Genomic DNA, 22,989 nt, shown 5'->3' with positions numbered 1-22,989 from the left:
TGGCTCAAGGGCAATGGGTTTGGTTTTTCGGTTTATCTGTTTGAAAAAAAAAAAAAAAAATTTTTTTTTTTTTTTTTGAGACTAATAAAATAGATAAATTTCCAGCTAAGGCTGATCAGGAAAAAGAAAAAATACAAACAAATAGTATTATAGCCATAAAGGAGGGGACACAACTATAGATAGAGATGCTGTCATAAGAGAATACCAGACAACTTTATACCAATGTGTTTGATGGATAATCCTATAGAAAAATAAAAATTACCAAACTTAACTCATTAAGGAATATAAGACCTAACCATTCACCATTAAAGAACAGAATCGATAGCCAAAAGTATCCCCCACAAAAAAACAGCAGGTGTATAGATTTCACAGGTGAGTTTTAGCAAACTTTTAAGAAACAGATAATCCCTATATTATTCAAATTATTTCAAAGATTAAGAAGCTACCTAGCAATTTTATGAGGCTGGAGTAACACCTTGATATCAAAATGTGTCAAAGGAAGTACAAGAAAACTAAAAAAAAAAATAAAAAAGGCCACTGTTGCTCTTGAACATAGATATGAAAATCTAAATAAGATATTAACACATTACCTTTAGCAGGATATTAAAAATAATACATCAGAACCAAGTGGAGGTTTCCCTGTGGACTGAAAAGATGGTTCAGCAGAAATGGAATCCACCAGGTTAACAGGTTAAGAACCCTGTGATTATTGCAACGGATGCAGGAAAGTGTTCAGTAAAATTCAGCCCTTTCATAATGTGCTAAATGAATCAGGGGAACAAGCTAAATTTAGAGACTTATGGTGAATCCCTTTATAAAGCACATTTTCGTCCTGTTTATATTTTGAGTGAATCCAGATTTTCAAATATTAGCTTTTTCTTATTTTTTTAATTGAGGTTCGGTTATATGTCAGAACCCAGATATATCTGGAAAGCTGTGCCTGGTTCTTTGGGGGAACACAGAAAACCCACAAACCAACCAAAAAATAATGGTGACATTTGAAGGCAGCGATTTGCATTTCCCAAGAATATTTCAGTTGCAAACATAGTACTGGGCAGGTTCTTTAAGTATCCCCCTTCCCTGGGGTGCCTAAGTTGTTGTTAGTTGCCATCCAGCCTACTTCGACTTATGGTGACTCCCATGAGTGGAGAGTAAAACTGCTCCATAGGGTTTTCTGACCTTTCAGAAGCCTGTCTTGTCACCAGGCCTGTCTTCTAAGGTGCCCCTGGGTGAGTTTGAGCCGCCAGCCTTTTGGCTAGTAGATGAGTGCTTAATCATGTGTGCCATCTAGGGGTACCTAAGTAAGGTTCCATTTTACCCCCATTTGAGTGGTTGGGTAAAATGAGGTAGATCTGACCCTGGAAAGGCGTGAAGCAAGGCATGCCAAAAATCGTGGTCTGGTGTAGGCTCAGACACCTCTCTCGTTGACCCTGTTTCTCACGGATGCCTTTTCCTCACCCTCTTCTACCTGGGCAGGTCCAAAGTGAAGACAGTGCATGAGCGGATCCCCTTGGCTGGACTCAGCAAATTGCCCAGCGTCCCTCAGATTGCAAAGGTAAAAACTGATCCCTCATACAACCCAGGGCTGGCCTCTGAGTGGAGGTGCAGCTTGCCCTGGGTGGGCTCTGCCCTTGGGGAGGTGGCAGCCTCTTTACTATTTGGCCCTTGTCTACATGGATGGGGGCGTGAGAAGGGCTGTTGGCAGATGCTTCATTTTCCCTACACCCTCCCTATCTCATCCTTGCTGCTGAGGTTGCTTGGGGAACAGCATAACTCCAAGTCCCTGTCCCCGTGTCATTCACAGCTAGTTCAGGAGACAAGAGAAATGGAAAGACAGGACTAGAGGTGGCTAGTGGGTGGGGGATGGCCAGGGGAACCTTCACAATAGAGGAGAGGCCTGAATTGGGCTGAAGGATGGCCAGGCTGTTGATCCAGAAGAGAGCCATCCCCTGGCATAAGGAGCAGTCAGCTGGTGGAGGGCCCATGTCACTGGTCTAGGATACTGAGAGCCTGGGACCAAGTCAGGAAAAAGGGTGGTTGGATGGGTTGCATTGGCTCCATGTGCTGGGAGCAGGAATCCAGGTACAATCATGCTGAATATCTTAATTGGGGGTTGGGGCTGGATAGCTTTATGGGGTCACAGTGGAAAGAGGTCTGCAGGTTCATCTTGTCCCTACCCTGACTTTCTCAGGAAACCCCAGTGCAGTTAGTCAACTTACCTGGGCACATATTAGTGAGCGGCAGGGTCAAGATTTGAACGCGGGCCCTGATACCTCATGTCTTGCCCTCCCTTGCTGCTTTCTCTTGGTGGGTGGAGGAGCCCAGATGTACTCTATGGACATGGCCCCTGAACTGTGTGTTTCTCTTTTTTCTCAGGCTTTCTGTGATGATGCAGTGGGGCTGAAATTTAACCCTGTCCTCTACCCCAAGGTGAGACCTTCCTCCCCACCTCCCTTTTACCCAGGGCTCTGCAGCTTGGCATGGGTTTGCACACCTGTGACTCACTGGGAGGTTCTCTGCATCTTGGTGTGGGTCTCCGTGATAAACCTTCCCATCCTTTCAAAACTGAGTCCACTGGGAACCCACCCCAGATCTCCAGCCCAGGAATTTGCCCTCGGCCTGTTTGTGGAGGTGGCAGAGATGTAGCAATGTTGTGGTTTCTCTACTTTGCACTGGTTGTGCCTCCCTAAGGCCAGTGCTGGGGTGAGGATGATTTTGCCTATGGTTCGAGGGCTGGTGCAGATTCAGTCTGCCGTCATGGGGGATTAGGGATGGGCAAGTCAGAAATCCCCTAAGAAATAAAAGGCCACACAGCCACTCCCCACTGCTGATGCCACTGCAGCTCTGGCTCTTGTTAAGGCTGGCTCTCTGTTATTGGTTTCCTAAGGATGTGGGCAGATCTCAACCCCCGTTTTGGTGTGGGGGTGTGGGTGGGGAGAAGAGCAATATTAACAGAACAAATCCGCAAACCCACTCAAGAACAATTACAGCATGACAGGGCTTAAATCACCATGAATAGTGAATTGCTTTCAGTTGGCCACAGGAGAAGACCCAGTGCATGGACTGCTTCTTCATGAACCAGTAGGGCCTGAGAGAAAAATCACAGCAGAGCTATGCTGTTAAGCTTCCTGCTGTGGCCTAAGGCTGTGGCAGCTGAGGCCTGCTCGGGCCTGTTCATAGTCAGTTTCCTGAGCACCAACTCTGTCAGCCAGGACCATGAGAGGACATGTTTGCTGGGAGAAGAGAGGCCAGTGTCACGGGTGAGATATCCAAAACTCCCTGGAACAAATGCCTGAAATGTTCCCAACTGTCCATGAGACTCTTAGAGACATCTATTTATCCATACTACTACCTGTCTATCAGCTTGTCATACTGTGGTGACCTGCATGTTGCTATGATGCTGGAAGCTATGTCTCCAGTATTTCAAAGACCAGTAGAGTCACCCATGGTGGACAGGTTTCCATGGAGCTTCCAGACTAAGACAGACTAGGAAAACAGGCCTAGAGATTCATGTCTGAAAATTAAAGAGTGAAAATCCTATGGCTCACAACAGAATATTGTCTGATATAATGCTAGAAGATAAGCCCCCTAGGTTGGAAGGCACTCAAAATACCCAGTGGCCTCAACAGTGGGCTCAAGTATACCAATGATTGTGAAGTAAATTGAAACATTTTGTTCTATTGTACATGAGGTTGCCCTGAGTTGGAGCTGACTTGATGACAACTAACAACAACAACGCCATTTATCTAGATACAGTTGATAAACTAACAGCAGAGTCCTCTGCTCAACAGAGCATGTGCCAAACCTCTTGTCTCAAATGCCTCTTTTTAGCCATTTGAGTGTCTGTAGGCACTTCTGGTAATATGCTGCATTCCCCTGAACATTTTCTAACAAGCAGGCTAACTTCCCTTTTATAATTAAAGCTGAATTAGTGAGGTTTAATCAACTATTATAACCCCATCATAACAGCCTAACCTAACTGCAAATTTGGCAATTTTTCTTGTCAAATCGTATCCACTGAGAGAACCAAATGACGTTCATTTGCATTGTTCATGCCATGACTTGGAAAGCCTCTGGCCCTGGTAATAATGGAGGAGCAGCTGTATTTTCATGTTTTCTATATTTGAAGGACTGCCTAGTCCAGCTGGGACATTAATCTGGCTGAGATATGTGTGTGTGTTTTTAAAATTTGCAGGGTTTAGGACGTTCCTTGGAAGTTCTCCATGGCCTGGTGCCTCTTTCTGGTGGGACAGCTGTTCCTCCCCTTTGACTCATCCCAGGCAGGAGTGGAGGGCTTCCTCCCAGGTCAGCTGCAGTGCTCTTGCTGGGGGGGAGCTGAGAAGTATCCATTTCTTCCAGCAGCTGAGAGCTTCACAGAGATGTGCAATGGGTGGCCACCAACATGGACCACATATTCTAGCCAACAACTCATGGCCGATTTATTCTTACCCTAGACTCACACATGGTAGAATTCCTCCTTTTTATTACAGAGGGTGTCTAAGGATTCTCCAGAGAATCAGAACCAGTAATAAACAGATACTATCCATCAGGAGGCAGGCTGGAGACTTCTGCAGGCTTGTGTCCCAAAATATGTAGGTCCAGTAATGGGAAGAGTGCAGAATTGAGAGAGAAGAAAGAGAGAGAGACCCACCAAGCCAAAATATCTACTTTATAATCTGAATGCAGACCACATCTTAAGGAACTCCCCTTTCAACTGATTGACTGGTTACATCACATTAGATTATATATTATGGAAAATGATTACATTACATTGTGGTACAGCAACTAGTGCTTGGCAAAACCACTGGGAACCATAGCTTAGCCAAGTTGACAGAAAATTAACCATCGTGGGGAGTATCCCAACAGCTTTAAAAATTGTCTTCTCTTTCCCAACAAACTGGCTCAGCTCTGATCTTTCTGGAGGGTTACATAGATGATGATGATGTTAACTGCTCTGTGCTCAGCACTTTATGTGCCTGATTTCAATGAATCTTCACAACTACACATCGCCTTATAACAGAGGGCAAACTGAGGCTCGGAGAAGTTAAGTGACTCATCTAAAGCCACATAGTAAAATCACTGGATTCAAAACTCGAGCTTAGTGTTTCTGATCCCTAGATGCCAACTCATGGAAGCATAATAGAAAATTAGGTAGAATCAGTGGTCTTATTTTTTTTTTTTCTTTCATATAGTATTAGGGTATATTTAGATACCTCTTATTTTATGGACGAGGGGATGAAGCCTGGGTGGGAACAGTGACTTGTTCAGAATCACTGCTGATTAGAGGTGGAGTTAGAACTAGAGTAGACCGGTTCTTAGACTCCTGGCTTCATTTTTCAAACTACAGATTAAACGCTAGTAAGTCAGTACCCTGAGATCTGCTGGACTCCCTGTGTGCCCAAGTCTTGGCCAGCTTATCTGAATGGAAATGGAATGGGTGACTCAGAGGTTTGGCCACTACTGGGGGAAACCCAGGTGCTGGCCACTAACTAAGGCCTGTGAAGTAGCATCTTAACCATCTACTTCTTTTTCCACCCTTTCTCCTCATATGTGTGAATGTCTCATATCAGGGGGCACATTCTCTACCTAAATAGTCTTCTTTCCCTTCCATTTGCTTCCTCATGTGCCTTCACATCAACAAGCAATCTGATTTTTTTTTTTCCCTTGTTTTCCAGGCCTCCCAAATGATTGTGTCCTATGATGAACATGATGTCAACAATACATTCAAGTTTGGGGTCATTTATCAAAAAGCCAGACAGGTAGGCACCAAGAAACCATACTGGTCCCTATAGCCCATGGCATCTCATTGAGGACTCTTTTTTTCCCCCACCCCAACCACAGGCACAATGTACTAGATTCTTAAACATTCTGAACATGACCGTCACATTTAATGTATCACTTACACTGGGGGTGGCAGAATCTTCAAGGTGGGCTGCTCCTCACAAAAGGCCTGCGGATCCTTTAGAAGGGGGTGTAGTTTTTGTACAGTATGTTCTGATTCTGCCTGGCTACCTCAGCTCATCGTTTTCTGACTTGCTTGCTTTGGACACATAATCAGAAGGGATCAATCACTAGAGGAGGATATCATGTCTGGTGAAATAAAAAGCTAGTGAGTGCAAGGGAGACCCTCGCTGAGAAGGATTGGCACAGTAGCCACAACGATGCACTTATACATGCTGGTGATTAAGAGAATGACACAGGCCCGGACAAGATTTCTTTCTGTTGTGTATAAGGTCTTCCGTGAGTCACAGTTGACTCAATGGAGCCGACTCGACATCAGCTAACAACAACAACCTCAAGCTTTTATTTCTCTATGGGCTGTTGGTCTCAAGAAAAATGATGGAATGGATCAATGGAAGCTTCTGTCTCCTTCTCCACCGTTTTTCCAGCTGGGAGTTCACTTTTTCTCCCCAAACTTCAGTAGTATGGTGGAGCCAGTTGTGTACTTTGGCTTCAGCATGTCATGTTGATCACTTGGAATCAACCATGGTGAAGAGTATTTACACCACGGTAATTGGCGAACATCAGGGCTTATGTTTTCCTTCTTTGGAGAGCCAGTTTTTAAAAATTTCCTGGGGTACTGCTGCTCACCCTGTTTCTTTCTTGTAGCATTTACATGCTGCTTTAGAGTTTTTTTTTAGAGTTGGCTAGAGTAATGTTCCATGGGACACTAGTCTGGTGAGGTACATTGTGGATAAGCAATGAGTTGTAGGGAAACATTTAAAACATTTTTTTTGTTGTGGTGAAATATATATAACAAAACATTTCCCATTTTAACCATTTTTATGTGTACATTTCAGTGACGTTAATTACATGCCCCATGCTGTGTAACCCATCACCACTGTTTCCAATTTTTTTCATCACCTGAAACAGAAGCTAAATACCCCTTAAGCAATACCTCCTCATTTCCGCTTCCCACCTCCCTGGTAACCACTAATAAACTTTGGTTTCTAGACATTTGTCCCTTCTAGATACTTCATGTAAGTGAGGTCATACAATATTCATTCTTTTGTGTCGACTTATTCCACTCAGCATAATGTTTTCAAGGTTCTTCCTTGCAATAGCATGCATCAATACTTCATTCCTCTTATGGATGAATAATATTCCATTATACAACATTTTGCTTATCCATTCTTCTGTTTCTGAACACTGGGTTGTTTCCACCTTTTGGGTATTGTGAAAAATGCTGCTGTGAACATGGGTGTACAAGTATCTGTTTGAGTCCCTGCTTTCAGGTCTTTGGGATATATACCTAGGAGTGGAATTGTTGGGTCATATGACAGTTCTCTGTTTAACTTTTTGGGGAACCACTACACTATTTTATGGGCTCTAAGAACCCTCAAAGGAGCCCTGGTGGTATAGTGGTTAAGGTACTCAGCTGCTAACCAAAAGGTCAGCAGTTCGAATTCACCAGCTGCTCCATAGGAGAAAGATATGGCAGTCTGCTTCATTAAAGATTTATAGCCTTGGAAACACTATGGGCAGTTCTACTCTGTCCTGTAGGGTTGCTTTGAGTCAGAATCAACTCGACAGCAGTGGGTGTTTTTGGAAAAATCCCCAAGGTAAAGAATTCTATAACTTTTTGAGCTCAGTGTTCCCCACACTTAAATGACCACAGAACGTTGCCACCTGGCCTCCCACTCTCCTATCATGAACATTTATTGACATGCCGAGAACTATGATGTTACCTCACCTAGATTCTATGGAAGAAGGTCAAGAACCATTTCATTTTTGTATTGTTATGTGAATTAATGAATGAATAAAAATTTTTGTCCTTGCTGTGGTAGGTCAAAAATATCATCCCATATTATCTGGTCTTTTTGCTTGATGACGTCTTTCTTGGCTAGATGACAGCAAATTTCCTTGTCTGAAGATATCAGAACACAAGCTGCATGTCTCTACTTAAAAACACTCTAATTAGGTGAAGTGTTTAGGAGCCGAAAGACCAACACGAATGAATCTTATAATTTAAGGGAGATTATTCAGGAAGCCACTCTAATTATTTTCACATATTGCATTTTTATTTTGTAAGCTCTGCTAATATAACTCCCTAATTAAGGGTCTTTGCTTGTGAAATTTACCGAAGCAGATCTCATAAGGTGATTACAAACCCGTGTTCCGGCAAAGTTGTAATTATTGAACATTAGCCATCTACGTCTGAGATGGAGTCTGTGTGTTGTTTATGTACCTGACGCTACCTGGAAAGATAGAAGTCTTTAAAAAAACAAAACAAAACAAGGCAGATTGTTGTTTTGTAAACCTGCAGCTGGGGGGACATTTAGTATGAACATTTGTTGCATAAAAGCCCCGTGATGGTTCTGGGATATAAATATGCCTCTCCTAACTCTCCTGTTTGTCAGGCACTGCGCTAGGTACTGAGGGAGATACAGGGATGATTAAGATCCCCTCCCTGAGTGTGTGGTCAAGCTCAAGGCCAATATAAAAATAATGACGCTGCTAATAGCAGGCTGAGTGTGAATCCTGGAAGAGAGGTGCACACCACAGAGCAAACACTTTGTTTTCCCAGGGGAAGATACGGATCGCCTGGGAGCCACTGTTCTCCCGAACTGTGGCCTCCTGGCCAGGGGAAAACACGATGCATTGCTACAGGTGTGATGCTATTCCTGGCATGCTATAGATCTGAGGCCAGCAAACTTTTTCTGTAAAAGACCAGATAGTAAATATCTGCAGGCCATAAAGGGTCAGTCGCAACCACTCAACCCTACCTTTGTAGTACGAAAGAAGCTATAGATGATATGTAAGTAAATGGATGTTCCTGTGTTCCAATAAAACTGTATTTACAAAAACAGGCCATGGGTCAGACTTGGCCCACAAGCTGTAGTTTGCTAATCTCTGCTACAGAGCAGCATTTTCCAGACTTCAGACATTCACAAATTATATCCAGGATTTGTATCATGTCATTTATTCCACCATATGCCACTGTTACAATTTTTATCATACCTGTTTACCACTTATTCTGTTAAATGTTGTTACCAGTTGTCAAGCTGGCCCCTGATTCATGGAGAGCTCAGGCAAAACAGAACAAAATGCTGCTTTGCCCAGTCCTGTGCTGTCCCCGTGATTGGTTGCAGATCAGACCATTGTGATCTATAGGGTTTTCATCGGCTGAATTTGGAAGTAGATATCCAGGCCTTTCTTCCTAGTCCGTCTTGGTGTGGAAGCTCCACTGAAACCTGTTCAGCATCATAGTAAGACACAAACCTCCACTGACAGATGGATGGTGGCTGCGCATGAGGTGTGTTGGCTGAGAATCAAACCCAGGTCTCTCGAATGGAAGGAAGGAATTCTGCCACTGAACCGCCAATGTCCCTATCCTATTAATGACTTAATATTTTCCTTTAAAAAGATGCTTTAAAAAAAAAATAAATGCATTTATTGTAAAAGGAAATTTTATATCACTACTGTACTGAGAAACAAGTATCACTTGACATGAAATGAAGGAAATTCTAAAAGGAAATACTATGAAAACACAATACTGTGAAGTTATTGAAATCTAACTAGATTATGTTGCTTGTTGAAGGCTTGGAGCCTGCTCTCTGCTCTTTTTTGGTACAAAGCAGGGATTAGGGAGATGTTAAAGAATCACTTACTTCTTGAAGTAATCAGGCCGGCTGGAGTGTCTTCTTGTGTTCTGCAGTTATTGACCGCAGTACGTGGATGTTTGCAAAGCCTTCAGGTGTTTGCAGAGCCTGCCACTGTGGTTAGCGTCTGTTGATAAGGCAGAGTCGGTCAGTGTTCTAAGCTTTTCTCTGTCTTCAGAGCTTGCTGCTGTTTTCAGCTTTGCCTTGTTTTTTCTCCAATTAGACTTTTTTTTTTTATTAACTTTTATTGAGCTTCAAGTGAACGTTTACAAATCAAGTCAGACTGTCACATATAAGTTTATATACGCCTTACTCCGTACTCCCACTTGCTCTGCCCCTAATGAGTCAGCCCTTCCAGTCTCTCATGACAATTTTGCCAGCTTCCAACTCTCTCTATCCTCCCATCCCCCCTCCAGACAGGAGATGCCAACACAGTCTCAAGTGTCCACCTGATACAAATAGCTCACTCTTCATCAGCATCTCTCTCCTACCCACTGTCCAGTCCCTTTCATGTCTGATGAGTTGTCTTCGGGAATGGTTCCTGTCCTGTGCCAACAGGTTTGGGGACCATGACCGCCGGGATTCCTCTAGTCTCAGTCAGACCATTAAGTCTGGTCTTTTTATGAGAATTTGGGGTCTGCATCCCACTGATCTCCCACTCCCTCAGGGGTTCTCTGTTGTGCTCCCTGTCAGGGCAGTCATCGGTTGTGGCTGGGCACCAACTAGTTCTTCTGGTCTCAGGATGATGTAAGTCTCTGGTTCATGTGGCCCTTTCTGTCTCTTGGGCTCTTAGTTGTCGTGTGACCTTGGTGTTCTTCATTCTCCTTTGCTCCAGGTGGGTTGAGACCAATTGATGCATCTTAGATGGCCGCTTGTTAGCCTTTAAGACCCCAGACGCCACATTTCCAAGTGGGATGCAGAATGTTTTCATAATAGAATTATTTTGCCAATTGACTTAGAAGTCCCCTTAAACCATGGTTCCCAAACCCCCGCCCTTGCTCCGCTGACCTTTGAAGCATTCATTTTATCCCAGAAACTTCTTTGCTTTTGGTCCAGTCCAATTGAGCTGACCTTCCATGTATTGAGTGTTGTCCTTCCCTTCACCTAAAGCAGTTCTTATCTACTAATTAATCAATAAAAAACCCTCTCCCTCCCTCCCCGCCTCATAACCACAAAAGTATGTGTTCTTCTCAGTTTATACTATTTCTCAAGATCTTATAATAGTGGTCTTGTACAATATTTGTCCTTTTGCCTCTGACTCATTTCGCTCAGCATAATGCCTTCCAGGTTCCTCCATGTTATGAAATGTTTCACAGATTCGTCACTGTTCTTTATCGATGCGTAGTATTCCATTGTGTGAATATACCACAATTTATTTACCCATTCATCCGTTGATGGACACCTTGGTTGCTTCCAGCTTTTTGCTATTGTAAACAGAGCTGCAATAAACATGGGTGTGCATATATCTGTTCATGCGAAGGCTCTTATTTCTCTAGGGTATATTCCGAGGAGTGGGATTTCTGGGTTGGTTGTATGGTAGTTCTATTTCTAACTGTTTAAGATAATTCCAGATAGATTTCCAAAGTGGTTGTAGCATTTTACATTTCCACCAGCAGTGTATAAGAGTTCCAATCTCTCCGCAGCTTCTCCAACATTTATTATTTTGTGTTTTTTGGATTATTGCCAGCCTTGTTGGAGTGAGATGGAATCTCATCGTAGTTTTAACTTGCATTTCTCTAATGGCTAATGATCGAGAGCATTTTCTCATGTATCTGTTGGCTGCCTGAATATCTTCTTCAGTGAAGTGTGTGTTCATGTCTTTTGCCCACTTCTTGATTGGGTTGTTTGTCTTTTTGTGGTTGAGTTTTGACAGAAGCATATAGATTTTAGAGATCAGGCGCCAATTAGACTTTTTATTTGAGAATAATGGTAGATTCACATGTAGCTGTAAGAAATAATACAGAGAGATTCCATGTACCCTTCATTCAGTTTTTCCCAATAGTAACACCTTACGGAGTTCTTGTATAATGTTCCAACCAGGATATTGACATTAATAAAACCCACCAATTGTATTCAGGTTTCCCCAGTTTTACGTGAACTCTTTTGTGTGTGTGTGTGTTGAGTTGTATATAATTTTATCCCATGTGTATGTCCCATAGCCAAGGTACAGGACAATTCCATCACCACAGCCATCCCTGTGTTCACCTTTTATAACTATGCCCTCTCCCTCCTGCCTCCATACCTACCCATAGCTCCATGATCCCTAACCTCTGACAGCCACTAATCTGTTTTCCAGTTTCTAAAATTATGTCATTTCAAAATGTTATATAAATGGAATCATACAGGATATAGTCCTTTGGGATTGGCTTTATTCCCGTTAGTATAATTTTCTGGCGATTCATCTAAGTTGTTGCTTGTATCGATAGCTTGCTCCTTTTTATGGCTGAGTAGTATTCCATGACACGCATGTCCTCACAGTTTGCTTAGCCAGTCACCTGTTGAAGGACAGTTGAGTTATTTCCAGAGTTTGGCTATTGTGAATAAAACTGCTATAAATATTCATGTCCAGGTTTTTGTGAGAACATAAGTTTTCATTTCTCTGGGATAAATGCGCGAGAGTATGCTTGCTGGGTTTTATCGTTTAAGTGCAGTTTGAGTTTTAGCAGAAACTGCCAAACTATTTTCCAGAGTGGCTGCACCATTGTACATTCTCCCCAGCAGTGTATGACTGATTCAGTGTGTCCACATCCTCACCTGCAGTTGGTGTTATCACTGTTTTTTATTTTAGCCATTCTGATGGGTGTGGCCAAACCCACAAACCCATTGCGGTCGAGTTGATTCTGACTCAGAGTGATGGATGTGTGGTGATATCTTATTGTGGTTTTAATTTGCATTTCGCTAATGGCTAATGATGTTGAACATCTTTTCCTGTGTTTATTTGACATCTGTATATCCTCTTGGGTGAAATGTCTGTTCGTATCTTTTGACCGTGTTCTAATTGGAATTTTTTTTTGCTGTTGAATGTTTTATTATTTTAGATAGCTTTATTGAGATATAATTTACAAGCCAGATAACTCACTCATTTAAAGTATACAGTTCGATGGGTTTTAGTGTATTCACAGAGTTACAGTTATCATTACAACCTATTTTAGGATTTTTTATTTAATCTTTATTTGTTTATTTAAATTGTGTTTTAGGTAGAGGTTCACAGAGCAAATCATTTTCTCATTAAACAGTTAATCCGCAAACTGTTCTGTGACATTGGTTGCCAACCCCACAATGTGTTAACGTTTTCCCTTCCTTGACCTTGGGTTCCCCATTTCCATTCATCCAGATTTCCTATCTCCTCCTGCCTTGTCCTTGTTGCCCTGGGCTGGTGTGCCATTTAGTCTTATATATACCCATTGCTGTCAAGTTGATTCCAACTCACAGCGACCCTATAGGACAGAGTAGAACTGCCTCATAGGTATTCCAAGGAGGTTCCAACTGCCATCCTTTTATTTAGCAGCCAAACTCTTAACCACTGCACCACTCCTTATGTATCTTAGCTATTTTATTTACTTATTTATTGTGACTTAGGTGGAAGTTTACAGAGCAAATTAGTTCTTCATTAAACGGTTAGTACACAAATTGTTTTGTGACGTTGGCTGCCAACCCTGTGATGTGTCAAACTTCTCCCCTTCTCCACCGCAGGTTTCCTGTTCCTATTTACCCGGTTTACCTATCCCTTCGTGCCTTCTCGTCTTTGCTTTTGGGCTGGTGTGCCCATTAGTCTCGTATACACGATTGAACTATAGAGCATGCCCCTCATGTGTGTTATTGTTGGCCCTGTAGACCTGTCTAATCTTTGGCTGAAGGGTGAACCTCAGGAGTGACTTGAGTATGGAGTTAAAAGGGTGTCTGGTGGCTATACTCTTGGGGTAATTTTAGAACATTTTTATCCCCCCAGAAGAAACCCTGTATCCATTATCAGTCACTCTCCATTTCCTTCCAGCCTTCCTCCTTCCCTCCTTCCTGTCCTAGGCAGCCACTTTCTGCCTCCAGATTTGCCTGTTCTGGACATTTGCTATATGGAATCATATAATACGTGGTCTTTTGTGACTGGCTTCTCTTACTTAGCATTATGTGTTCAAGGTTCATGTATATTGTAGTATGTGTCAGTACTTCATTTCTTTTTTGTCAAATAATATTCCATTATATGGATGTGCCACATTTTATTTTTTCATTTATCATTTGGGTTGTTTCCACCTTTTGGCTATTATGAATAATCTTTCTATGTACATTCATGTACAAGTTGACTTTTATGTTGACTTATGTTTTCATTTCCCTTGGGTGGAATTGCTGGGTCATGTGGTGGCGCTATGCTTAGCCTTTTGAGGAATTGCTAGACTGTTTTCCAAAGCAGCTGCAATATTTTACATTCTCACCAGCAGTTTATGAGGGTTCCAATTTCTCCACATCCTTGCCAGACACTTGTTATTGTCTTTCTTTTTGAATGTAGCTATCCTAGTGGTTGTAATGTGGCATCTTCTGGTGTTTTTGATTACTGTTGAGTTTTAGTATTCTTTACATATTCTAGATACTAGTCCTTTGTTGGAGGTCCATTTAGCATTTTGGTATCAAGTCAAAGAACTCATCTCAGCTTTGTCTTTGGAATTGACCATTAGCCTTTGTTTGAATAGAAAGACCTTATTAACCATCCTGGAAGATCCAGCTCTGTAGAGCCAGTCTCCGTCAGTTGTTCGTCCAATCTAAGGCAGAGCTACCAAATGGCAAATGTGTTGGGAGATGGGGAGAAAGGACAGGGTATTTGGAAAACCATATTCTCCCCTTGGCACCAAGAAGGCTTTTTCTAACTCCTGCCCCTGTTCCTGTTTCTCTTTCAGACCCTGGAGGAGGAGCTTTTTGGGAACAATGAGGAAAGCCCGGCTTTCAGGGAGTTCTTAGACCTGCTGGGAGACACGATCACACTGCAGGACTTCAAAGGGTGGGTTTCAGCCAAGAATGGCTCCGGCTCCACTGCTGAGGCCCTAGTGGAAGGGTGAGGGGCATACAGCTAAGTCTCAGGGATAGCGTGTGAGAGTTAAGAACACACTCAAGGAATAGGATCGTTTTTCAGCATATGATGAACGCTCATTTATCTGCATTCCGAAGGAAAAGGTGGTACAGGGATGACCCAGAATGGCAGGTTATCTGAAAGGCACTGACATGTGGCCTTAGGATGCATGCTGAACTTGCTCCCCCACAGACTGGGCTTTCTACGTACGTTGGCTCAGGCTTAGAGTAAAGTGCATCCTCCTCTCTTACCACTCACCTGCCAGGCATCAGGGGAAGAGGGCCCTCTGCAGTTTTGGGGTGGAATGACCCTTTTTAGGTAATACACAAAGAATGGATAATTATGAGTTGGTGTAAATATAGTAATCCTGCAGGCAGGAGTCCCTGCGACAGCCTAAGTTTCTCTAAGCAGATAGAAAGATTGACTATGGAGGCCATTGCTTCAAAAAATTCTGGCCCTTGATTTTCCTTGGCAATGGCAAAATTTGGGAAGAAGCTTCAGACCTGGCCAGCCTGGCCTGTGTTTGGTAGCTGATACATGGCTGAAGCCTCTCAGAACTCCTGACTCTAGCACCCAACATCATGTATGATAGCCCTTAGTCCAGTGCGTGGCATATAGTAGGTGCTCAGTAATTGCCACCCTCCCTCCTCTTCTTCGCTCTCCTTCTTTCTTCCCCCTTCTAAGTCATTACTACTGTCTGGAGTCAATCACAAATTGGTTAAAATCCCAGCTCCACCACTTATTAGCTCTGTGACTTTGGACAATAGCTTACCTTTGCGAGCCCCAGTTTCTTCATCTGTAAAAAAGGAGATAAATAGAGTCCCAACCCATAGGGCTCTTGGGGATTAAGTGAGATAACGTATGTGAAACATGTAAGCTAGTGCCATGCACAGAGCGAGCACTGGTAGTTGTTGCTGTTACTGTTCTCGTTACACCATCTTTCATTGACTTTACCATGCCATTGCAGTCCCTGGGTAGGATAAATGGTTTATGTACTTGGCTGCTAACCAAAAGGATGGAAGTTTGAGTTCACCTCTAGGTGCCTCAGAAAAAAGGACTAGTGATCTACTTCTGAAAAACCAGCCATTGAAAACCCCACGGAGCGCAGTTCTACTTTGACACACATGGGGTTTCCATGAGTCAGAATTGATTCTATAGGCAACTGATTTTACAGACAGATGTTAAAATGTGAAGCAATGTGGGTGTTAGGATAGATGAAATGTAGCTTGTGAAAGCCAGGAAGGACCTCAGAGATCATGTAATCCCATCCTTTTACTTTACAGAGAAAGGAAACAGGTCTTAGAAAGATGAAGGGAGATCCCCAGACTCACGTGCTGACTTAGTGGCAGAAGCAGGTCTGGAATCTGGAGTGCCAGCTCCCAGCAGTGCTGGTGGGACTGACATCAGAGTCCAGCGTATTTCATTGTCTTAAAGGACCTGCACCCTCCTCCCCCTACTGAAGAATAGGAACCAAAACTAGCAGCTGTGTTGCCATAAAGGCAGAAGGGCAGGAAGCCCACCCAGTTCCTTAGTGCTTTTCTTTCCTGCCTGTGAGGAGACAGCCAGAGAAGGGGCCTCCCTGGATGCTTCCTAGCTGGGCGCTGCCATGGTTGGCCTCCATATTGTGGACTACCTGGGTTGAAGTCAAGTACCTGACACCTCGTGTTGCTGGATCCAGACGCTCCTGTGGGGCTCACCACCATCCTACCTGGTTGCCCTGGCTCTGGGGTGAGGGCTTGGATATGGCCTTGCAAAGAGCAAAGGCCTCTGTCTGCGCTCAGCCTTAGGGACCACATAACCTGGGATGGGCATTTGCCTGGGATTATGGATAGATGGCCTCCTTTCCCACGTGACGGTCTTGTGTGGAGGGGATGCAGCTAAGGCTTGAAGTGGAGGTTCTGCCTTTGTCTTTTTTTTTTTTTTAATTGAGGTGAAATTCAAATGACATAAAATTAACCATTGTAAATTGTACCGTTCAGTGGCATTCACAATGCTGTGCAACCATCACAACTATCTAGTTCCAAAACTTTGTCATCACTGCAAAAGATCCATTAATATCCATTAATTAGTCATTCCCCCATTTCCCCCTTCCCCCAATCCCTGGCAACCACCAATCCGCTTTCTGTCTCTATGGATATACCTGTTCTGGATATTTCTTATTATAACTGGAATCATATCATATATGACCTTTTGTGTCTGGTTTCTTTCACTCGTCGTAATATTTCTGAGGTTTATCCACATTGTAGCATATATCAGTACTTCATGCCTTTTTATGGCTGAGAAGTATTCCATTGTATGGATTTACCACATTGTATGTATCCATTCATCCATCAACGGGCATTTGGGCTACTTCCGCCTTTTGGCTACTGTGAACAGTGCTGCTGAGAATGTGTGTGTGTGCGTATTTGTTTGAGTTCCTGTTTTCAAGTCTTTTGGTTTGTACCTAGCAGTGTAATTGCTGGGTCGTATGGTAATTCTATGTTTAACTTTTTGAGGAACTGCCAAACGGTTTTCCACAGAGGCTGTACCATCTTACGTTCCCTCCAGCAATGTAGGAGGGTTCAAATTTCTCTCCATCCTTGCCAACACTTGTTTTTTTTTTTAAATAGCTATCCTAGTGGATGTGAAGTGGCGGCCTTTGTCTTTTAAATAATAGATTTATGGTTAGAACTGGGGCTAGCCTCTTCTGAGGTGTAAATCTGCCTGCTCCCTGACATCCTAATTCCCTCAGCCCCCAGCTCCTCCTGTCTTCTGGTTCGTGCCCCCACCCCATGTATTTTGGGAAGCTCACATCACATTGCCCGTTTCCCCTCCCTCTCTTTCTCTCCTGACTCTTGCCCCATTCTACTGACAGTTTCAGAGGAGGCCTGGATGTCACCCATGGACAGACAGGGGTGGAATCAGTGTACACGGTATTCCGGGACAGAGAGATCATGTTTCACGTCTCCACAAAGCTGCCGTTTACTGAAGGTGATGCCCAACAGGTAACCTGGTTTGAAGGGTTTTGGGAGTCCCAGGGCAAGCGAGGTGAAGGTAGGTTTCTGGTCTGACCTGCTTGAGGGACTTGGAGCCCATCCCCATTTTCGTAATCCAGAATCCGGTCTTATCAGCTATGTGGTGTCTTCAAGGCCTGTTCTATTACATTATCTCTCCAAGTCTGCACAGCAGCACTCTGTGTGGGAGGCAGGGCCAGGCTCCTGTCATTTCCCTCTTTACGATGAGGAGACTGCAGCTCAGGTGTTTTGAGGGTGGTGGTTAAAAGTACGTGATGGGGTCTGCAGGTGGGGGGTTGAATCCCGGCATGGCCACTTACGTGACTCTGGGCAAGTCGCTTAACCTTATGGCCTCATTTTCCCTGTCTATAAAATGAAGATAACAACACTTACCTCAGAAGGTTGTTGTGGAGATTCAGAAAGCTCCGAATACAGAGTTCAGTATGATGTCTGCTTGTGGTAGGCTTCCTACATACAGCTGTTCACTATCCTTTTACTAGCCTTTTTACTTCCCTTCCTACCCCAGTGATATAAAGCTGTTTATTGCATGAGACCACCCGCCCCCAACCACCCAAGCTTTCCTAGTCTCACAGCCTCTTCCTCTCCATGTCTGCCAGTGTGGGCAAGAATCCAGCCTTCCCCTCAATCACGGAACCTGAGGGAGGTGTCTACTTCCAGTGTTTTCTTTTTGTCCCTCACACTGGCTCCTCTGACAGCCATGTATCCCAGGAGGGCCTGGCTCCTCTCTCTCTGAACCAGAAAACCACAGCTGGTCTCTGGCTTCTGCAACACCATCTGCCCTGTCCCACTCTTTCGCCCCTTCTCAGCCTCTAGGAGAATCAGAAAGGCCAGTAGCCCTTTGCCTAAACTCTGACCCATTTGTTTCTGAGCAGAGAACTGGGGAGGGAGCACAGATGTAAAATTGTAAACATAGTGCCTGGCTTCTTAGGCAAAAAGGAAACTGGCAAATGATACTGTGATTTGGCTCTAAGATAATGACGGAATGTTCCAGAAACAAATGAGAGCAGGATTCCTTTTGTATCCAAAGTAGATTTTCTCTCAGCGTTTCATCTTCAGTCTCTCTGTTACTCGTGGCTTCCCGCACCCCCTGCCCTGGCCTGAGGCTGAGGGTTGTTCATTCCACTCCCTTACGTATGTTGAATAGGGAGCTTTTGGGCAGGACTAAATAAAAATCCATTTTCTCTTCCCCAAAAATGAGATGATGTGTGTGGAAAAAGTGAGACAATTTGTATGCAAGTGCCCAGCATGGTACTTAATGTATAGCAGGTGCTTAGTAAATGAGAAACTCAATGTGAAAGGGCCTAGCATAGTGTCTGCATGCAGTAGTCACTTAATAAAGGAACAAATGTGTAGGTGAGCACTAGCCAAGACTTGATATAAAGGAGGGGCTTACCATTTGAAATCATGCATGTGAAGAGCCTGAAGAGACAAGCTGGCTCCTGAGACACAGTAGGTGCTTGGTGACTGCGGTCATGTGTGGAAGCCCCTAAAACAGCTTGGGATACTGGGTCAGGGTGGGATTTCTCTCTCCCCCAGGACCTCCACCAGGCCAAGTTGCCCATCCTCTCTAGGCTTGGCTCTTCTCCCCTTTGGTTCATCACCTCATCTCTACTAATCCACATTTCTGTCAAGATCCCACCCCTGCCCGGTCTCCTCTTCCAGGAAGCCTTCTTGGGTTACCATCTGATGTCACCATCTTCTCTGCCCCCATAGATGTCAGGCACTGCATGTGTAGCAGCTGACGTAGCACTTGTTGGCTGGTGGCTTCGTTAGTGTTTTCAGGTGGCTTCACCTGTGTTTGTGTCTCTCCTGGATCAGTTACAGGCTCTACCAAGGAAGATACAGCCTTACCTTTTAAATATACTCCCTGAGTCCTGAGTCAGGGTTCTGTACATTGTAGAGCTTAGTAAAATGCTTGCCAACTTCTGCCTAGGAACTTGAGCACCCTTCCTTTTTTTTTTTTTTTTTTTGGTGGCTTCTGAAGATTGAAAGAAGAACTTCCCTGGAGAGCTAGGTCTCAGAGTTCCAGGGTTGATGTATAAAGATAAATAATGAGGAATGTCTTGTATAGAACTATTCTGTTTTCAGGATGCTTTTATCTGGCTTTTAACAACTGAACACCTTTCATTTAGCTCCAGAGAAAGAGACACATTGGGAATGACATTGTGGCCATCATCTTCCAAGAAGAGAACACACCATTTGTCCCAGATATGATTGCGTCCAATTTCTTACATGCCTACATTGTCGTGCAGGCTGAGAACCCGGGCACAGAAACCCCATCCTACAAGGTAAGGAGATGCCTGGTAGGAGGAAGTGATAAGCCCAGACACCTCACCCTGCTTTATGAATTCAGCAGCATCAAAGGGCACCAGCTCTCAATAACTTATCAGACCATCGTCCAAAGCGGCATCCCTAACGTCAGTGTTGGTTTAAAATGATGTGATAGATTTTCTACAAGTTCAAATGTTTCTGGAATTTGGGGGCTAGACTCTTGGTGGAGAGCACCTTCTGAGGTCCTCTCATCTATCTTGCTGCTTCCAGCTGTGGCAGGATCTAACTCAAGGGTGGAGAAGCCCTGACTGCCTTATTTAGAATCTGGTAATGCCATTTACTAGAGTAAGACAGAGCTGGAGGAGAGAAAGAAAGAGAAACAAGGTGAGAGCATTAGCAGGAAAGGGGAGAGAAGAAGAGCGGTAGCAAATAAAGGAAGGAAAGGAAAAGGAGAAATGTTGATGGTGAGAAGGGTGAAGAGGAGGGTGCCTGGTAGACCCTGGCCATTGGGTAGGCCCCTCTGGTCTAGCTATTCTGAAGAAATGGTCAGCCTTAGTTTGAAGACTTCCAGGGATGCAGGGTTTGCAAGCATCTGGATCTCAGCCCCCTGACCAATAGGTGGTAGGTCATTTTGGCTCAAAACCCTCTCTGATACAGCCGAGAAAAAGATAGTGTGGTCATTGTCCTCAGCTGCCAGCACCCTGCCCTCTCCTAATGGCTGTATTGCTAACCCTCCCCTCCTCTTCGTCACGCAAAACAATCCCAACCTCTTGGGCAATGGTTTCTCTATATCACAGTGGTGTTGGGGAACATGGTACCCACGGTAGATAGACTGAGGCTGAATTTTTAAGGTGGGTATTAGGTGGTCTTTGAACCCCTCAAAGGTGTGTGCAGAATATTGAGATTGTGTGCTTCTTTGCATTTTCTGGGGAGAGAGGCCATAACTCCCTGCTCCCCAAAATGTTAGGAACCCTGATCTAAGGGAGAGAAAAAACGAGCTCATGGAAAACATGTCTCTGCTCATGGAAAACAATGAGGTCTGAGCATGTTTCCTGTGTAATAATTTCAGCTCATACACTTCAACTGGGGTTCACAAAGTCATAGTTGCCTCATGACCATCTTCATGAAGTATCAATTTTACTGAAACAAAGATTTTGGGGAAAGAAAATGATGGTATGTAATTGTTTGATCAGCATAAACCCAGATACAGTACGCACTAAGTCCCCGGGTTACAAATGTCTGAGTTACGGACAGCTCATAGCTGCCCTTTAATATTGTGTAAGTTTGCCCTCACCTTCAATTGGAACAGTGGAACCAACCCCTACACGCAACAAATTGTTTACAACCACCTTCACTGGCTGCGCATGCAGCTTTTAAATCATTGAAAAGACTTTGAGCCTTTTCCTGCACTAAAAGTCTGTTGTTGTGGAGTCGATTCTGACTCATTGTGACCCCATAGGACAGAGTAGAACTGCCCCATAGAGTTTCCAAGGAACGGCTGGTGGATTCGCGCTGCTGACATTTTGGTCATCAGCCAAGCTCTTAACCAATGTGCCACCAGGCCTCCTTTCTTGCTCTAAAGGTTAAATAAGAACCGTACGCATCTGTTCTAACTTACCTAGAAATGTGACTCCATGACACAGGAACGGTTGTTGTTCGTAACCCGGGGACTGCCCGTACATTAAGGAACAGAGTGGGAAATTCACATCAACTCGTAAAAGCAAATCAGATTTCAAAAAATTTTCCTCCCATGGAAGCAGGCTGGTCCCTTTATGTGCCCACGTACGTGTTCATACTCTATCATTGAGTAATTTGAGCTGGGAAGTTGGAGAAACCTTGGTTTGGGCGTTTGTTTGAAGGCTACAGGATCACCTGTTTTGACTGAAATGGGCATTCCAGCTTAAAAACTAATTGATTAATTTGTTGGTGGAAGGAAGTTTACTCATTCAGTGTCTGCTGAGTGCCAGTCACTGTGCTAGGGGGCCAGGCATGTGCAAGAGATGAACTGAACCAGCTTCCAGGGCCTCCTGATCTGAGAGGACACAGATGCCTGGGGAGTACAGTTCAGCCACTAGGCGGCTCGAACAGCCAACTAGCTCTTTTAACAGCCAGTAGAGGCAGAAGAGGAGTCCCTGGTGTGGTGTCCCTGGGTGGCACAAAGAGCTAAGTGGTTGACTGCTAACCAGAAGGTTGGCTGTTTGAATCCACCCAGGGATGCCTCGGAAGAAAGGCCTACCAGTGTGCTTCTGAAAGGTCGCAGCCATCAAAAACCCAATGGAGCAGTTCTGCTCTGCACACGTGGGGTTGTCATGAGTCAGAATCAACTCAACAGCAACAGATTTGGTCTTTGTTTCTTTGGGAGGCAGAAGAGCTACTGAGAAGGATCCCTAAAGTAAAGCTGTGTGTTAGGAGGGCTCCCGGACCCTCCCAGGCAGTCGCCTGTGTGTGGCTTGTCTGTGGGCCTCCGCCGGCAGGGCGAGGCCTCTTGCAGATGTTTAGTATAGGAAATGAACCTCAGCTAACTGGCTTCTCCACTCTCCCAAGAGCTTAGCAGAGTGGTGGGTCCATCCAGAGAAACTCAGAGATCCAAACAAAGCACCACCACCTCCAGCTTTGATCCCAGAAGACTTTACAAAGTCTTCTAAGCAGCAGGTGGTCCAGGAAAAAGTGTCTTCCTCATGTGGTGAGAAGCAGAGAAGCAGGACCTCCCCGAAGGGCAGGGTTGAGTCCCGGGACTTGGGGCCTTGTGCTCCACCTGCCAGGCAAACACCAAGGCTGGAAGGTGACAAAAGTGAATGGGTGTCAGAGAGGCAGAGGCCAGGGAGGCATCTTCCAGGGTGTGCCCAAAGTGCTGTCGGATGGACCTCCAGTAAAGAGCAGACCAGAGGAGAACCTATTCAGGTCCCTCAGGGGGTCCAAAGTGAAACAGGACCTTGGCTGACCCCTGCAGGCTTAGGGTCTGTGGCAGAGGAGGGGGAGAGCTCCCGAGGGGCTGAGCAGTGCCCCAGGAGACCTCCACTGGGGAGAAGGAGCAACAGGAAAGAAG

The 22,989-nt window shown here is 44.4% G+C and overlaps 1 protein-coding gene across 8 annotated transcripts in view; it reads left to right on the top strand.

The window, feature by feature from the left end:
- Nucleotides 1-22,989, top strand: part of RAP1GAP2 (RAP1 GTPase activating protein 2) — a 233,457-nt gene that overhangs the window by 171,349 nt on the left and 39,119 nt on the right. For all 8 annotated transcript variants that reach the window (XR_007514182.1, XM_049861054.1, XM_049861053.1 and 5 more), the window contains 6 exons: nucleotides 1,477-1,555; nucleotides 2,377-2,430; nucleotides 5,676-5,759; nucleotides 14,489-14,589; nucleotides 17,513-17,642; nucleotides 19,805-19,960. Coding sequence is in view for 7 of the 8 variants with exons in the window: in XM_049861054.1 (XP_049717011.1) it covers nucleotides 1,477-1,555; nucleotides 2,377-2,430; nucleotides 5,676-5,759; nucleotides 14,489-14,589; nucleotides 17,513-17,642; nucleotides 19,805-19,960 (604 nt within the window). In the remaining variant the exon portion in view is untranslated. The remainder of the gene's footprint in view (nucleotides 1-1,476; nucleotides 1,556-2,376; nucleotides 2,431-5,675; nucleotides 5,760-14,488; nucleotides 14,590-17,512; nucleotides 17,643-19,804; nucleotides 19,961-22,989) is intronic.

Source organism: Elephas maximus, chromosome 19, assembly GCF_024166365.1.
Source record: "Elephas maximus indicus isolate mEleMax1 chromosome 19, mEleMax1 primary haplotype, whole genome shotgun sequence".
Taxonomy (NCBI): Eukaryota; Metazoa; Chordata; class Mammalia; order Proboscidea; family Elephantidae; genus Elephas; species Elephas maximus.
Note: the sequence above shows the minus strand (reverse complement) of the source record. Positions and strands in the feature narration are given on the sequence as shown.